The sequence below is a fragment of the Equus przewalskii genome, chromosome 3 (genome assembly GCF_037783145.1).
Source record: "Equus przewalskii isolate Varuska chromosome 3, EquPr2, whole genome shotgun sequence".
Taxonomy (NCBI): domain Eukaryota; kingdom Metazoa; phylum Chordata; class Mammalia; order Perissodactyla; family Equidae; genus Equus; species Equus przewalskii.
The window spans coordinates 7,980,667-7,996,202 of NC_091833.1; the positions used below are offsets into that span (position 1 = coordinate 7,980,667).

The 15,536-nt window shown below is 47.6% G+C and overlaps 1 protein-coding gene and 1 long non-coding RNA gene across 5 annotated transcripts in view; one reads left to right on the plus strand and one right to left on the minus strand.

The window, feature by feature from the left end:
• The window catches only part of LOC103567206 (liver carboxylesterase-like), a 31,813-nt gene extending 16,861 nt beyond the window's left edge, over positions 1-14,952 (minus strand). For 2 of the 4 annotated variants that reach the window (XM_070613667.1, XM_070613666.1), the window contains exons 1-7: positions 14,820-14,951; positions 13,107-13,241; positions 11,826-12,030; positions 8,297-8,441; positions 5,184-5,317; positions 2,303-2,456; positions 512-616 (exon numbers count right to left, since the gene is read on the minus strand). In XM_070613667.1, coding sequence (XP_070469768.1) covers positions 512-616; positions 2,303-2,456; positions 5,184-5,317; positions 8,297-8,441; positions 11,826-12,030; positions 13,107-13,241; positions 14,820-14,871 — 930 coding nt within the window. In that variant the 5' untranslated portion in view covers positions 14,872-14,951. Of the gene's footprint in view, positions 1-511; positions 617-2,302; positions 2,457-5,183; positions 5,318-8,296; positions 8,442-11,825; positions 12,031-13,106; positions 13,242-14,819 lie in introns of all 4 variants that reach the window. The other 2 variants (XM_070613668.1, XM_070613669.1) reach the window with 2 other exon arrangements.
• On the plus strand, positions 11,684-15,152 carry LOC139082445 (uncharacterized). The gene is made up of 2 exons (XR_011538449.1): positions 11,684-11,786; positions 14,810-15,152. It is a non-coding gene; the product is annotated as an uncharacterized lncRNA (long non-coding RNA).
• Positions 15,153-15,536: the final 384 nt, after the last annotated feature.

A 15,536-nucleotide genomic window follows, 5' to 3' on the forward strand; every position in this document is an offset into this window, starting at 1 on the left:
TCAAAAAAAAAAATATTATTCATTGATGAATAAATGGATCAATGAATGAATTTTTCCCCATCACGAGGAAACACCTGCAGTCACAGGCCTCAGTGAGGACCACTCCAGGCTCACATGCTGCAAGTGGATTCAACAGAACTCAAACCCTGAGAAACACAACAAATGGTGACAGTCCACTGCCCACCGTCTGGCCTGGACCCCACTTTGGCACACTTTGGGAAATGTGGTTCATGGACAGTGCTCTGAGCTGGCAGTCCAGAATCGTGAGCTTGAGTCCCAGGTCTGGCCCCATCACTCTCTGACCTTGGCCAGCTGCTTCCACTCTCTGCCCGAGTATGCTCAGCTGGATAACTGGGAGGTTGGCTGAGGTGTCTCCTTGCCCTTCCCTCCCAGCCATTCTCACTACTGTGATGCTTTGAGGGTCTCAGCTGGATCACATAGCAAGGCAGACCCCTGAAGACTCCAGGAGAGCAGAGCTAAGGGTGCAGGGGTGTCCCAGTGTGAGACTCACCTGAGCCGCGGCCTTCGAGTCCTTCTGGACCAGGCCAGCAGTGAAGGCCACCCCACTCTCAGAGATGGCCCGGTGGAAGAGGTTCTTGGCCAGTGGAGATAACACCTGGGAGGAAAGTGGAGATGTAGAGAGTTTACGCTCACAGCAGGGGTCTTGAAGAGCTAGTTTCATCCACAGCTCTGCCCTGGCCCCTCCCCTGGAGACCCTGGGGCTCAGTGGACATGACAGGTCCTGGCCTGGCCTGTTCCCCAGGCTGACCCCAGGACCCGGTTCTCCAAGAAAACCTCCCTCAGCTGGAGCCAGCCAGGAGCACAGAGCGAGGGACAGAATAGGATGTGTGCGGCATGCACGCTGATTAAAACAATCAAAGGTATCTGAAAGATGCTTAGGAATTCCTAACAACACTTTAAAGACACGGTTCTGATTCTGCATTTCCATTACTCAGAATATAGCCTTAGAAAAATGACCACGGAGGCACACAACGATTTCTACGAATGCTCGTGCTGTTTATAAAAGTAAAGTAGAAAATATCATAAGTTTTCAATATTATGAGATTTGGTAAATATGCTATTTTTCATTCTTACCATGGAATACTACATTATTATAAAAAATAAAATTATGGAGGAGTGCTTAATGTTTAGGGAAATATTAATGTTCTCTTAAAATGCTAAGGAAGATTTTTTGTTTAAAAAATCCTAGATGGACAGATAGATAGACAGACAGACAGACAGCTGGTAGTTAGACAGATAGAGGGATAGGTAGATAGAAAGATAGATGGATAGGGTGCGTCATGGTAAAAGCCTAGAAAAATACATGTCAAAATGTTTGTGGTGGGTATCCCTGGGTAATGGGATTTTGTATGACTTTTTTCTTCTTTAAGCTTATTTGTACTTTTCCTTTTTTTCCATTCGATAAAATATAAAAACATTTATCCCTGAGTATTTAACTAGGAAATCAATCCATGTTGTAAAAGTACAGTAACAGTCAGCCGGCCTCCTGGCATAGTGGTCAAATTCACGCATTCTGCTCTGCAGCACGGGGTTCACAGGATCACAGGATCAGATTCCGGGTGTGGAGCTACACACTACTCCTCAAGCCATGCCGTGGCAGCGTCCCATACAGAAAATAGAGGAAGATTGGCACAGATCTTAGCTCAGGGACAATCTCCTTCACCAAAAAACAAACAGTAATAGTGCTGACCCTCTGCTCACCTGTGAGGCAGCTGGAGGATTCCTTACAGCTCCTAGCACCTTCTAATCTGATTTTCCACCATTGCTTCCCCCAGCCCCATTGCCACTAGCAAGACATCCTAGAGACTGCTGCCTTCCCTCTTGGGCACGCACAAACATTCAGACCATCTCAGAGGAGGCCCCTGACCCGATCTTTGTGCCCGTGTCCCCTTGACATGTATATGACTATAAGCCAAACCATGACACTCTGCCCAACCTTTAAGGTTGCCTGCTCTTATTCATAATGTATAACCACCCCTATATCCCAAGAGAAGTGAGATGAGTCTAATGGGAAAATGATTAGGAAGGAGCGAGAGAGCGCAACCAAATTGGAAAGTGAGAAATGTTGCGGTTGTGACTGAATATTCTTATGGCGCCAGGATGCTAGGTGAGCTCTGAGCTTCCTGGGGGCCAAGGAGAGTTGGGCTATTAGCTTTCCACCATTTGTTGCTGTGCAGGGTGGGGTCAGCCTTGAATCTAGGTCCTGTAAATAAAGGTGCCCATGGCTAAACTGGTCTCCAAGAGTCCTATCAGGAGTCACATCAGGGTCAGGAACACTTACAAGAACAGAGACACTTTCACCTCCAGCTGACTCTCCAAAGATGGTCACGGAGCCTGGGTCCCCTCCAAAGTTGGCGATGTTCTCCTGAACCCAGCGCAGTGCGGCCACCTGGTCCAAGTGACCCCAGTTTCCTGGGCTGTGTTCGTCCCCTGTGCTGTGAGTAAGAGAACAGGCTGGAGTGGGAACAGAGATGTCATGGCAGGGCTCTCAGGACCACAGACGGGGTTAGGGTTTCTAGGCGAGCCTTCTGGAGTAAGACGGGGCTTCCACAGCCCTGACACAAGTGTCTCCACCTGCCTTCTTCTTCTGTGGCATCGTTCTGCTGTGAGTTCTACATTCCTTTATCTGGCATTTATCTGGCATCTGCTATGAGCAAACACTGTTCTAAGAGCCAGGAGCACATGTGAGAACAAAACAAGCAAACCTCTGACCACACAGAGCTCACATTACAGATCATAAACAAATAAACAGATAGGCATAGAATACAATGTCAGGTAGTTAAAGTGCTTTTAGGAGAAATAAAATCTTGTAAAAGGAAAGGCAGAGGTGGGGCAGTAGGATTCTATTCGAGATCACATGACTAGGAAAGGCCTCTTGGAGGCTGTGGCATTTGAGAGAAACTTGAGTGAATGAGCACAGGAGCTTTGCAAACATCCAAAGAAGAGAATTCCAAGTGGAAGAAATGGCAAATGCAAAGGCTCCAGGGTCCAGTGAACAAAGTATGATTGCAGGACACACAGCTAGAGAGGGCCCTGTGGGCCTTGGTAAGGACCCCAATGTCATTGTAAGTAAGGAGGGAAGTCACTGCAAGGCAAGGACATGACTCCATCTATGCCTTAAATGATCACTCTGGCTACTGTGCAGATCAGACAGAGTATAAAAGTAGCAGGATTATAAAAGTGGAGGTTGTTACAATAATCCAGGTGAGAGGCACAGAGGGCTTAGATTAGGGTAGGTGAAAGGGAGGAGATGAGAAGTGGCTGGATTCTGAATTAATCTTAAAGATGGAAGCAAGAGGATTTTCTAATCCACTGGATGAGGGATATGAGAAAAAGACAAGAGTCAAGGCTGACCACATGGTCTTTATCTTGAGCAAGCAGAAGCTGAGCAGGAGGCACTGTGGGGAAAGGAGGAGTATTTTGGGGGAGGGGTAGTGGGTGTCAAGGCTTTAGCTTGTCCCAGTGAAGTGTGAGGTGCCCTTTAGACGTCCAGTGGGCATAGAAGGAGATAGTTAATCGTGTGCATCTGTGTTTCAAAGGAGAAAGTGGGGCTAAAACAAGGAGCTGTGAAGGCGCCCCCTGAGATCACTCAGGGCAGTAGTGGAGATGGAGATGGAGCCAAACACTGAGGCTTTAGGAGGGGCAGGAGGAGGCTCCAGTGAAGCGGCTGACCAGGATTAGTCTGTGAGGTAGGAGGTGGCTATGAGCCGAGAGAAGGCAGCATTTCAAAAAGGAGTGAACGGTCGTGTATGGATGCTGTCAAGTTGGTATGTGGATGTTTACCAAGTTTGGGCCAAGAGCTGGTAGGTCATTGGTGACCTCGACCAGAACAGTCAGATGGCGTGGTCAGGGAGAAAACCTGATTGACATAGGTTAAAGGAGAGACTGGGAGGAGAGGAATTGGGAAGCACTAATGTAGCAGTTTGACTGTAACGGGGAGCAGAGAAACGGGACATGGCTGAAAGAGCAGGTAAGACATTCTGAGTCATGACTCACCTAGGATACCCCTCCTCCAGCTCCATAGCTGTTTTCAGTGAGGAGTCCACCCCTCCCTCAGCCCACCCATTAGCCATCTCAGGGTCAGAGTTCCTGGGGCTGGTGCGTTTACAAAATGCTCCTAGTACTAGTAACTGTGTCCTGCAGGAAACGTGGTTCCTGCTTCCATGAGGACTCAAGGGAGAACACTCTAGCCTTGACTCATGTGTGCACCAAATGCAGAAGGAAATGAATGAGTGGACCTGATGTTCCTCCTAGGAGGGCTTCATTGAGCTCAGATGATGCAACAATCTCCCAGCTCCAGCCACCCATTCCTTCACCCACAAGCATTCACTGAGCTCCCAACATGAGTCTGCTCCTTCCTTACTTTCCTATGAGGTAAGATATGTAAGCCTATAACTGCTGTGCTGATGCTAACTGTCACTTTACAGGTTGCAATGTACTGGGGCAACACAGGTGAAAAGGAGGTGAGTGTTTCTGAGGAGGTAACGTGAGTTATCCAGCCCTGGTGGTCTAGGGGTTAAGATTCAGTACTGTCACCGTTGCATCCCAGGTTTGTTTGCTCGTCAGGGAAATAGAACACTAGTCTACTAGTTGCCATAATGTGGTGGCTGCATGTTGCTGTGATGCTAAAGCTATACCACCAGTACTTCAAATACCAGTAGGGTCACCCATGCTGGACAGGTTTCATCAGAGATTCCAGACCAAAGCATGCCAGGAAGAGGGACCTAGCCACCAACTTAAGAAAAAATTGGCCATGAAAACCTCATAAATAGCAGCAGAACATTGTCTGATACAGCACCAAAGATGAGAGGATGATGCAAAAATATCAGGCAGCTTCTGTCTCTTCCTTACATGGTCACTAGGAGACAGAATCGACCCAACAGCACTAACAACAAACATTTGAGTAGGATCTTACAGGATGAATAAAAGTTTGAAAGAATAGATATTCCAGGCAGAGGGAACATCATATGCAAAAGCTCAGAAGCAAGCGGACCAGTGTGTCTGGGGAATGAGAAGGGAGGTGCAGCTCAGTTATGAAGGGACTTGGGTGCCTCACTAGGGAATTTAGTAAAGATCCGCTTGAAGGCTGAGATGACCGGAGTGGGACCCTACCCTCCTTGCTTTGGGGGCCAATTCACTGTGAGGAGAGTCTAATATCCTACCTGAAGAATCCCCAGATGCCCAGGCGGTACTGAATGGTCACCACCACCACGTTTTCATGGGCAGAGAGGGCCAGCCCATCATAGGTTGATGCTCCACCTATCATCAGACCACCTCCGTGGATCCACACCATCACCTGGACAGGAAGGAAATGATAACACTGGTTACAGGAAGCAGATCTGAGAAAGACCTCAAGATGTCATCTGGTTTGGAAACCCATCTCTTAGCCATGACTCAAGAAGGCCATTACCCAAAGTCCACCAGTGTCCCCCAAAGTTACAGCTTTCTGTTGCCCTCTGCCCCCACTGTGCCAGCTGGGGTCCAGGCCACTACCCTACTCAATGCATGCTGGCTGGCCCTGCCTGTTTTCCCAGCCTCAGTGCCACCTTCTACAAGGGCTCTTCATGCTCAGAACACCGTCACGGGAACAGTCAAGTCTATAAGTGTCATTTTCTCCCCAACACTCCCATCACCCTCGTCCCTCGACCCCTCCCTCAGCTCAGCATACTCGGCATGCCACAGCCCTGTACTTCAGCTTCATCTTAGTTATCTCTTATGCAGTGAATTAAACTTCTCTCATGCGTGAATGATTATCTCAAGAAGCGCACATGCCCCGAGTGGTGTGTCTTCCTGATATGCCTTCCTTCTTCCTCCTCCTGATTCCTCTGCCTCCCCAAATCCCATCAATCCTCCAAAGCCCAGCCTAAAAGCCACCTCCTCTGAGAAGTTCTCAGTCATTTGACTAACATGATCTGAGAAACTACTATGTGCCAGGGACCGTAATAAGAATTACGGATGAGAGTGGACAAAACAATTCATGACTCATGGCTCTTGCATTTAAGAGCTCACATAGCAAGGAAGTGAGAGTAGCTAAAATAATAATATTATAATAATTTTGTTCTTTAACAAAAAAGAACTCATAGCACAAACTATGTGCCAAGTACTGTACTTAGCATTTAAAATTAAACCAGCCTAAAATAGGAACTACTATTCTCCCATTTAACACACAGGAAAACTGAGACACTTAACCTGCCCAAGGTTGGGCAGCCTGTAAGTGGTGGAAGCAGGACTTGAACCCAGGCAGTGTGGCTCCAGAGTCCACATGTTAAGTCACTGCAGCCAATGTCCAGGGTGCAGTAGGTCGGCTGTTAGGGAAGGAGGAAGATCTTCCCTTCAGCTCTAAGCAACATGCCAGGAGCACTGTTCTGTGTACCTGGCCAGGCACTGAGTTAAAGCCTGATAGTCATCGTTGAATCCTCATATGTGATTATTCTCCTTTTGAGGAAACAGAGCCAGGTGTCTCAGCTAGTAAAAGGCAGAACCGGGATTTCAGCGGAGACTCTAGTTCCAGAAACTGTGTCCATAGCTAGAGGTCTCCTGCCTGCAGGTTCCCAGAGGCCCTGTTCCTCCCACACCTCTGATCGCCGCCTGCCTCCAGGTGGAGGGGCTGAGGCTGAGTCATCTCTGAGTGAAGGCTGAGCCAAGGTCGGGGCAGCAGAGATTTGCTGAAGTTAGTGTCCGTCTGTGCAGCCCAGATGGTAAGACCCGCAAAGGCAGGGGCTGCTTGGTAATTGTATCACGTTCCTCCTTTCTGCTAAGAAGTCTAGCTCTGTATATGGGGCACTGAGTACATCATAGAATAAATCAATGAATGAATGAAAGAATGAGTGAGTCTTTGTTCCAACCTCTTTGAGCCAAGCATGTGCAGTGCCACTTCTAGTCACAAGTTCATAGACGCCTCCTCCACTCCTGGGCATCACACCAGATGTGTTCTGGGAGATTCCAGGGTGCTCACACCCCTACCTTTTCCACCCCAGGGACCCCCTTCTTTTCCAGAACCCCTCCCCCACCATCCAGCCTGAGCCTGGAAGGCTCCCTCATCTCTGGGCCTCCCTTTATTCAGGAAATGCTGACTCACTGGGTCATCACCCTGTGCCAAATTCTGCTAGGGAGGGAAGTAGGCTACAACAAAGTCCCAGAGAGCTGGCCAAGGAAAGTGCTTCTTGGATTGATCCATGTTGTGTTCTCCACGCTTTTATCAGGGACACTGTGAGGCAGGTTTCTTTGTGTGCTGAGGAAAGTTCACACACAGGCTTGATTTCATAGTCTGTGCCAAAAAGCACTGGTTTGAAAATCAGAAGACAACCGTTCTCATCCTGCCAACCCTACTGTGTGACCTCTCCTTCCCCTCTCTGGGCCTCAGTTCTCTCTCTGTAAAGTACAGGTTGGGTTGTTGGCTTATCACTATGATTACTTCAGCTCTGACCTTGTTGGAAATTATATATAAGCTGCTCTGGGTGTCAGATTCCTAACGTAGCAACCAAGAGTAATCATTCTTCTTCTTCTGTTAGTGTAAGAGAACCTGGACAATGGAAAGGTACATTACAGATGTACAGCAAACTCCCCAAAAGATCCTATGTCTGTCACTAGGGATAACTGAGGTTGAAGGGGAGGAGAACATGCCACCCCTAAATATGCCATTTTGGTATACTGATTATTTGAAATTAAATTTACTTTAGAAAATTTCTTAGGAAACAGCCAGTGCAAGGACACTCTAACCCTTTTGGTTTCCTGAAAGCAGGAATGAATCTCCCATGTGAAGGGTAATCTCCCTACATCTGGAAGGGAAAAGGCATTCTTATCACCAGAGATGGGGAAGTCAAGGTCGAGAAGGCTGTAGAAACAACCTTCGTTACTTCGTCTTTAACTTTCCCCTCCAACCCAAACCCCTTTGCTGCTAAATCTTCATAAATGTTTCTTTGTCTAAAATGTATAAATTCTGCTTGCTTTGGTCACTTCTTCAATACTCAAATTTTGATAAGCTGCTGTATGTACAAAATTAAATTTGTTTTCCTCCTGTTAATCTGTCTTATGTCAATTTAATTATTAGGCCAGCCAAAGAACCTAGATGGGAAGACGGGAAAAGCTTTCATCCCCTGCAGTTTCCTGTGATCATGTGGTCTGGCTGGGGTGGGTGAAGAAAGCCCTGGGGCCCTGAAACAGCCACGGCTGGTGATGCCCCACCCCAAACTGCCTTCATCCTCTTCCAGTCTCCACCAGAAGATCCTGGAGGGCTGGAACTCACCAGCCTTGACCAGTGCTTCCCACTACTTACCGGCAGCCTGCTTTTCTTTGTCAAGTCAGCGGGAGTATAAATATTTAGGTAAAGACAGTCTTCAGAAATCTGGACAGAAATGTTCTCCTTTCTGTTGGTAAAGAGGTCTGAGAGCATCTGCCCTGCCACTGTGTCCTGGGAGCACCTGGGAGGGGAGAAAGAAGAACTCCTGAGTCAGTCAGAGCTGAGCAAGGAGATGTCTCCTACGGTCAGGCTGAGCCTTGAACTGGGAGTGTTAGGCATGTATTAATGTTGTTCTTACCAGACTTGAGATGCTGGAATGACAAGGAAGGTAACTGAGGATCAGGGTGGGGGGCCCTGGGGCACACTAGGTTCTTCCACAAGTGTGTATAGTAAGGAGGTTTGTCACCTGTCCCCTTCCCAGAGCCTTCAGGATGCCCTGGGTCAAGGAGAGGAGGCCGCCTCTACACCTGGGAGAGGACCATTTCCTGCAGGCTCTTGACACAGCCTGGCTCTCCCCAGGGCTCTGTATGGTGGGCTGCAGGGTGACCAGGTTCCTCCACCATGTAAACCAGGTGTTCTAGTCCCGGGAGACTTCCATAAACTATGAGAAGTCACTCAAGTGGCAGACATTCAGGGCGTACAACATGTCAGGAGAAATACTTGTGGGACAACATTAAAGGAACTGTGTTCTAGTCCTGTGTTAGCCATTACTGAGCTTGGTGACCTTGGTTGAATTCCTTCCCTGCTCTAATCCTCAATCTTCAGATCTAGGAGAAGGGAGAGATTTCTTTAAGGGCCTTGCAGTCCTGACATACTAAGATTCTACCATCATCCAGCCCAGACAAGCACTAATGGTTGCCCTAATAACAGATCATGAAGATCAGGTATAGATTATAATTGGTAACATTTCCTGAGTCCTCCCAGCACATCAGGTGTGTACTCCTTTTGTATTAACTCACCTAATCCTCAAGCAGCCCCATGACATGGGTTCTGTTATTATCCAGATGTTATAGAGAAGACAATTGAAGGACAGACAGGTTAGAAATCCTTTGTTTACACAGACAGAAAGATCCATACTATGGAGTGCTTGCATTTCGAAGGACATTAAAAGCAACATTTCTGAGTCTCAATGTAAGCAGAAGGCAGATGTCACCACCCCCAGTGTGCAGATGAGGTGGCTGAGGCACTAAGGTGCCTGGATGACGCAGCTGTCAGGAGGCAGTCAGGCCTGAAAAGACGACTTCCTGATCTCCATCCCGGAGGAAGATTTCTGGGATCACTAAGAGCAAGAGGCATAATATTCATAAAATAAAAACATCAAATGTCAAAAAAGCAGAAAACACTTCAACATCACTGGTATTCAAATGAATGCAAAATAAATAGCAAAATTATACATACATATTATCATGGTGATAATAATTATTATTTTGTCTATCCACTAGCCAAAATACATTTTTAAAAAACCCCAAGTATTGCCAAAGGTCCAGGGAAAGGAGGTTTTCCTACATTAATGAAAGGAGTGTAGTTGGAACAGTTCTTGGGGGGAATTTTTAAAAAGGTGCATATTCTTTGACTCAGAAAATAATTTCTTGGAACTTCTCCAAAAATATTGTGAGTGTGCATAAAGATTTGACTATGGGTTGTTCATGCTATGTATATTATCAAAAACATTAAGAACAACCGTGACCCCAAATAAGAGATCAGGTAAATAAATGATGATTCAATACCCAACGTAACACAGCTATTAAATGTCAGGCTGTGATATTTAACGACATAGAACGATATTCAGGATAGACTTATAAGTGAGCAAAAGAGGCATCCAAACTATCTGTATAGGGTGATGGGATACTGTGATTTATAATAAGAAACATCTATTTGTTCTTCATGCAGTTTCTGGCACAGGGCTTCTAAAACCTTGGAATTTCCTAAGAGATGAGAGCCATAAAGGTGTGTTTGTCATATTAATGAGGTGACTTTTGGACCTCAGCTAAGGATGTGGGCTGGTTGCCAGGAAACAAACCAGTGATTAGAGGCTTAGAAAATTCAGTCCCACTCACCTAATCTCTAGAGAAGGGAGAGGTGCTGGGTGTTGGATCAATGTTCAATGGCCAAAGGTTTAATCAATCATGCCTATATAAGGATGCATCCTTAAAAACACAAATGGACAAGGGCTCAGAGAGCGTCCTGGTTGGTGAACCAGAATGCCTCCCACTGCCGCTTTGCCAGACCCAAACTTCATGAGAACAGAAGCTGCTTTCTTCACAGCCTCACCCTATGAATCTCTTCATCTACTGTTGATTCATATTCTTTAAAATCCTTCAGAAACCATTAATCTAGTGACTAAATCAGTTTCCTGAGGTCTGTGAACCGTTATAGAAAATTAATGGAACATAAGGAGGGTGTCATGAGAATGTCTGATTTATAGCTGGTCAATCGGAAGCACAGATAACAACGTGGACCCTTATTGGGCATCTGAAGTAGAGGGCAATCCTATGGGACTGAGTTCTTAACCGGTGGCATCTGATACTACCTCCTGGTAAATGGCGTCTGAATTGAGTTGAATTGTAAGATACCCAAGTAGTGTGAAAAAGAAACACAAATGTTAAATTTGGTACAGAATATTGGGTGGTTCTATTTTTAAGAGAGAAAACATGCAACACGTGAAAGTCTGGAAAACAGAACCTAAAACACGAGCCACTGTTCTCTCCAGTGGTAAATTCATAAAAGATTTTCACTTTCTTACTTCTCCTTACCTGTGCATCCTCACATTTCTGTAATAAGAATGTATTACACTTACAATCAAGAAACAAAAACAGTGAATATAATTTTTAAAGGAAGGGGAGAAGAGTAGAGAAGAGGAAAAAGGAAAGAAATGAAAAGAAGGCAAGAGGTGGGAAGCTGGAGATTCCGAGAAATGCCTTGCTGAGAAGAATAAGGGCTAAATGGATGCATGGAGGCTTGAGGGTGGCTGAGGGGCTCTTTTGCCCAACATGGCCAGGGTGACTAGGACACATCCACCATTCCTCTGCTCATGTCTAGGTGGCTAGACACACCTGGGAGATGAGAACTTGCCTGGTCAACATCCCAAAGCACTCCCCACCCACACGCTGCCTGGCTCACCCTACTTGCCAACTATAGCAATGTTCAAGACAGGAGAATAAACAGAACCGTTACACCTGGTCGCCTTCACCTGCTCACCTTTTAATCTTTTTCCAAAGCTCTTATCAAATATTCTAACATATGACATAATTCACTTATTAATTTGCATGTTATTTATTATCTGTCTCCCCTCCTAGAATGCAAGGTCCATGAAGACAGGATCTTGGTTCTGTTCGCTAATGGATCCCAAGACCTCAAACATGCCTGGCACACAGTAGGTGCTCAACAACCATGTGTTGAATACAGGGCTCTAGAATGCTTCGAGAGTTCTGGAGTATCTCTAAGGATCTACAATGTCTTCAGGATTCCAGAACAAAGTATGAGCCACTCGGAGGATGGCCTTGGCTCCTTCCTGCGTCACTTTGAGGTGCACACCCACTGAAAGATGCCAAAGCCCCCGGCTTACATGGGAGGGTAGGAGGTGGTGTTCTTCACGAAGGGCCATGGGTCTGCAGGCTGCGGCGGAGCAAACCTCAGGGATCCCAGGGGGGGCTTGGCAAAAGGGACCCCCAGGAAAACGGCCATGGGCTGTGCAAATCCTTCCAGGCTGACGTGCTTCCCCAGGACCTTGCCCTGCGCGGTGTCCACCACAGGCGGCGAGGATGGGTGCCCTGCGGGACAGCGAGAGGAAATGAGCACATGTCAGCAGTGAAAGGTTTGACCTGGATTCTGGGAGTCTTGCCACTTTCAGCTTGTGACCTTGAATGAGTCACCTCAACTCTCTAGGCCTCAGTTTCTTCTTATGTAAAAGGGAGAGGAGGTTAACTATCCTTCCGTACTCCCAGGGCTGTCTTAAGGAGCAAATTGGACATGGAGGTAAAACGGCATCAAGTGAGAAGGAAATGCAAGGAGGAGAGCTGCTGGGAGTGAAGCAGACATTGGGGTTGCGCTCTCAGGAGCCCTGGAGACAGTTATCCACTAGGATCCTGGCGCTGACCTGCGTGCTGGATGGGAGGGTGGACAAGAGGCGGCTCCTCTTCTCAGAAGCTCTGAGCCTTGTGGGGAGAATGAACCACATACACGCTCGACCCTACTGCTGGGAAGAAAGTGGTCAGTGTCCTGAGAGAGGGACCAGTAAGGTCCTTCATGAGTTAGAAGAGGGAGTGAGGCCTTCTGATAGGTGTCATCATGGAGGCTGTCACCTTGGAGCCTGGGACTAGCAGTCGAGGAGGGCGGAGCAATTGGAGATGGGAGAGGGGTATAAAGGTATAGAGAATGTGCCGAGGCGAGGCTCTGAGACAGCAAAAGGCAAGGCCTGCCCGAGGAAGAGTGATGGCCCATGTGAGGCAGAGGGAGTCTACGGGGAGCGGAAAATAATCCTGGGGTGAGAGAGGTTCATGTTTGGGAGGGCCTTGAATGCCAGGCTAAGGATCTGGGCTTTATTGTGGGTAAATGAGCAGGAATGAACTGTTAGAGTACGGGAGAGTGACACCATCAGCTTGAGGAGGATTCCTCTGGTGGCTCTGAGCAGGGTCGTCCAGAGGGGCTGAGACTGGGGTCAGATCCCCGTCTGTTCCGTTCTTGAGGAGCAGACAGCTCTTCCTCGCTGAGCCGAAGTTCCTCCCCTGCAGCTTCCACATCAGCCCTGCTTCTACCTGCTGTGGCCCGTCCTGAGCTCCCATGTGGCAGCGGCCTTGCAGACCCCTGAGCATGCCCATCCCTCAGGCCTCCTCTTGTCTGTCCTCACATGGTTCCAGCGTTCCTCGTAGGAAATGATGTCTAGCCTCTCGTCCTCCCAACTGCTCTCCTTTAGATGTTGACGAAAGGGCTGCATCTCCCTCAAAGTGTGCGGCCAGAGCAGAAAGAATAACCCAGACTTGTTCTGAAAGAAGAATATCCAGTGCTAACCTTCAGGAGAGATGAAGTGGACAGAAGCCAGATGCCGAGGGTGACAAAGTGGGCGATGGGGTGAGAGGCATCAGCCATAGTGTTAAGAGCAGCAGTTACCACGTGTGTTATAGGTAATATTTGTGTACTAGCACTTCCTATGTGCCGGATCTGTGTTCCAGGTCAGCTAAATTAATCTTCACAAGTGCCTTGCTAGGTAGGTGTTCATATATCCCATTTACAAATGAGGAAGCTGAGGAAATGCATGCTGCCATTATAGACTTTCTGAAGATCGAATTGAGATGGACTTGCCAGGAGATGACCATTGGTAAAGGAATTATCCCTCCCAATTTATCTCTTACTCTGCCCTGACACTCACTCCCAGGCCTCTCATGGTGTCACTCCACCAGAATGAACATAAAATCCAGATGGCGCCTACTCTGTCAGGACATTACTGGACAAAGCACTGACCCTGGATTCAGGAGAAACACATAGATTCTGAGTGTGATTTTCCAGTTGACCTTGGACAAGTACATTTCCCTGTCTGAGTCTCTTTTTCTCCATCTATCAAATGGCACAAGATGTATTCTGAGGACCCTTGCTGCACCCTTGTATTAACCATGTCTTTATGCTCTGTATTTGGTGCTTTGATATCAGGGGCCTTGCTGACCCTGGAGGGACTTCCAGGCCTCTATCATCCTGCCCTAACCACTCCAGGGCCACTTACCTGACAACTGTGGACCGCCCCCTGGCCCCAGAGCAGTTTGTTTAGTTTGCAAATCCTAAACATGCTTATGCTGCCTCACCCCTTCCTTCTCACAGCAAGCAGGATAAAAACTCTTGCCCACAATTCCTCCTCCTCCCTCTGTCTCCTGACCCTCCAGGTGCTTCACCTTGTGCTGGCATTCCACCTCACCTTGGGAATTGTGTGTAAAAAACTTCTTTTCAATGGCAGTCGGCTCCTTGTCTGTTGATCTTACCATACCTTAAATTTCTATCTATACACTATATTTCAAAACCACCACTTCAGTTATTAATCTTTATTTTGCACTCTCTCTCCTCATAATAGAAAATATGCTCTTTAGAAACAATGTGTTTCATCCTCCCAACAGCTCAGTGAGGTAGGTACTGTCCTCATCCCCATTTTAGAGAGAGAAAGTGAGGCACAGAAAAGTGAAGTACCTTACCTAAGGATAAACAGCTAGTTAAGGGCTGAGCTGGGTCTCCAACCTGCACTCTTCTTCCCCAGAGTTGAGATTTATTTTCTGCTAAGTCACTCTCCATGATTTGGCCATATCTGGACAAATCTCAAGGGGAAATAAACTGAGTTCTTCAAAGTCCTCATCTGGAGGCATGAGGTTAGCTGGTACCCTCCTGCGTGCGGCATTGGCAGCTGAAGTTGGGTGTTTATCCTCCCCTGGACGGGACTGTCTGGGCCGGGCGCCCCACATCCGGAGGGCAGCTGCTGTGGAACCGGAGCTGTCACGCCTTTGTCCTGTATGTGTGTCCCTCACCTCACCCCTGGACCAGCATTTCCAATGTGCCCCCCTATCTGTATTTCAGATGGACTCACCCCAGACTGTAGAAGTGGCCAAGGAGACCAGGACCAGAGCGAAGAGCCACATCGTGGAAGGACAGCAGCTCCTGGGCCTGCAGTACTCAGCGCTGCTGGAAGGGGCTATGCAGTCAGCCCCAGAGCCCTTCCCTGCCCTGCCCCTCAATTCCCTCCCTCCCAGCCAACGGCCTAATCAGGCAGAAAACTCTCCCCCTTCAAAGATCAGTCAGGGCCTTTTCAGAACCTCTAAGCAACGCCTCCCAGAGTGTACCCTCTTTCATCAAAACGGCACAGAGTAAACTCTCTGATTACAGATAGCCATAGACTGGTTAAACAACTTGTTACATAAGAGTTTCTGCCTTCCTGGACTTTAAGCTCAGTGGACTGTAAGCTTCCCAAAGGCAGACACAAGCAACAGATGCTTTTGGACAAGGGGAGAGTTTGGTTTGGGCTCCCAGAACAACTTGAAAAGTTTCAGAGCAACTCCCAGTCCTGCAGTTGCTCAGATGGGGAACTGAGGACCAATCTCTTAGCTTCCCTGGGCTTCTATTTCATAGAGCTCTATGCTGTCCAGTTTGGAAGCATCTTAAATTGCATCCAGCCTCCCTTCTGATGCCCAATTAACTTTACAATGTTCCTGCCAGGTGACTGAGCTTCCTGCCACAAACCTCCAGGCTCAGGGAACTCGCTAGCTCTAGAGGCAGGGATCTTTGGACAGATTGTTCTTACGGCAAC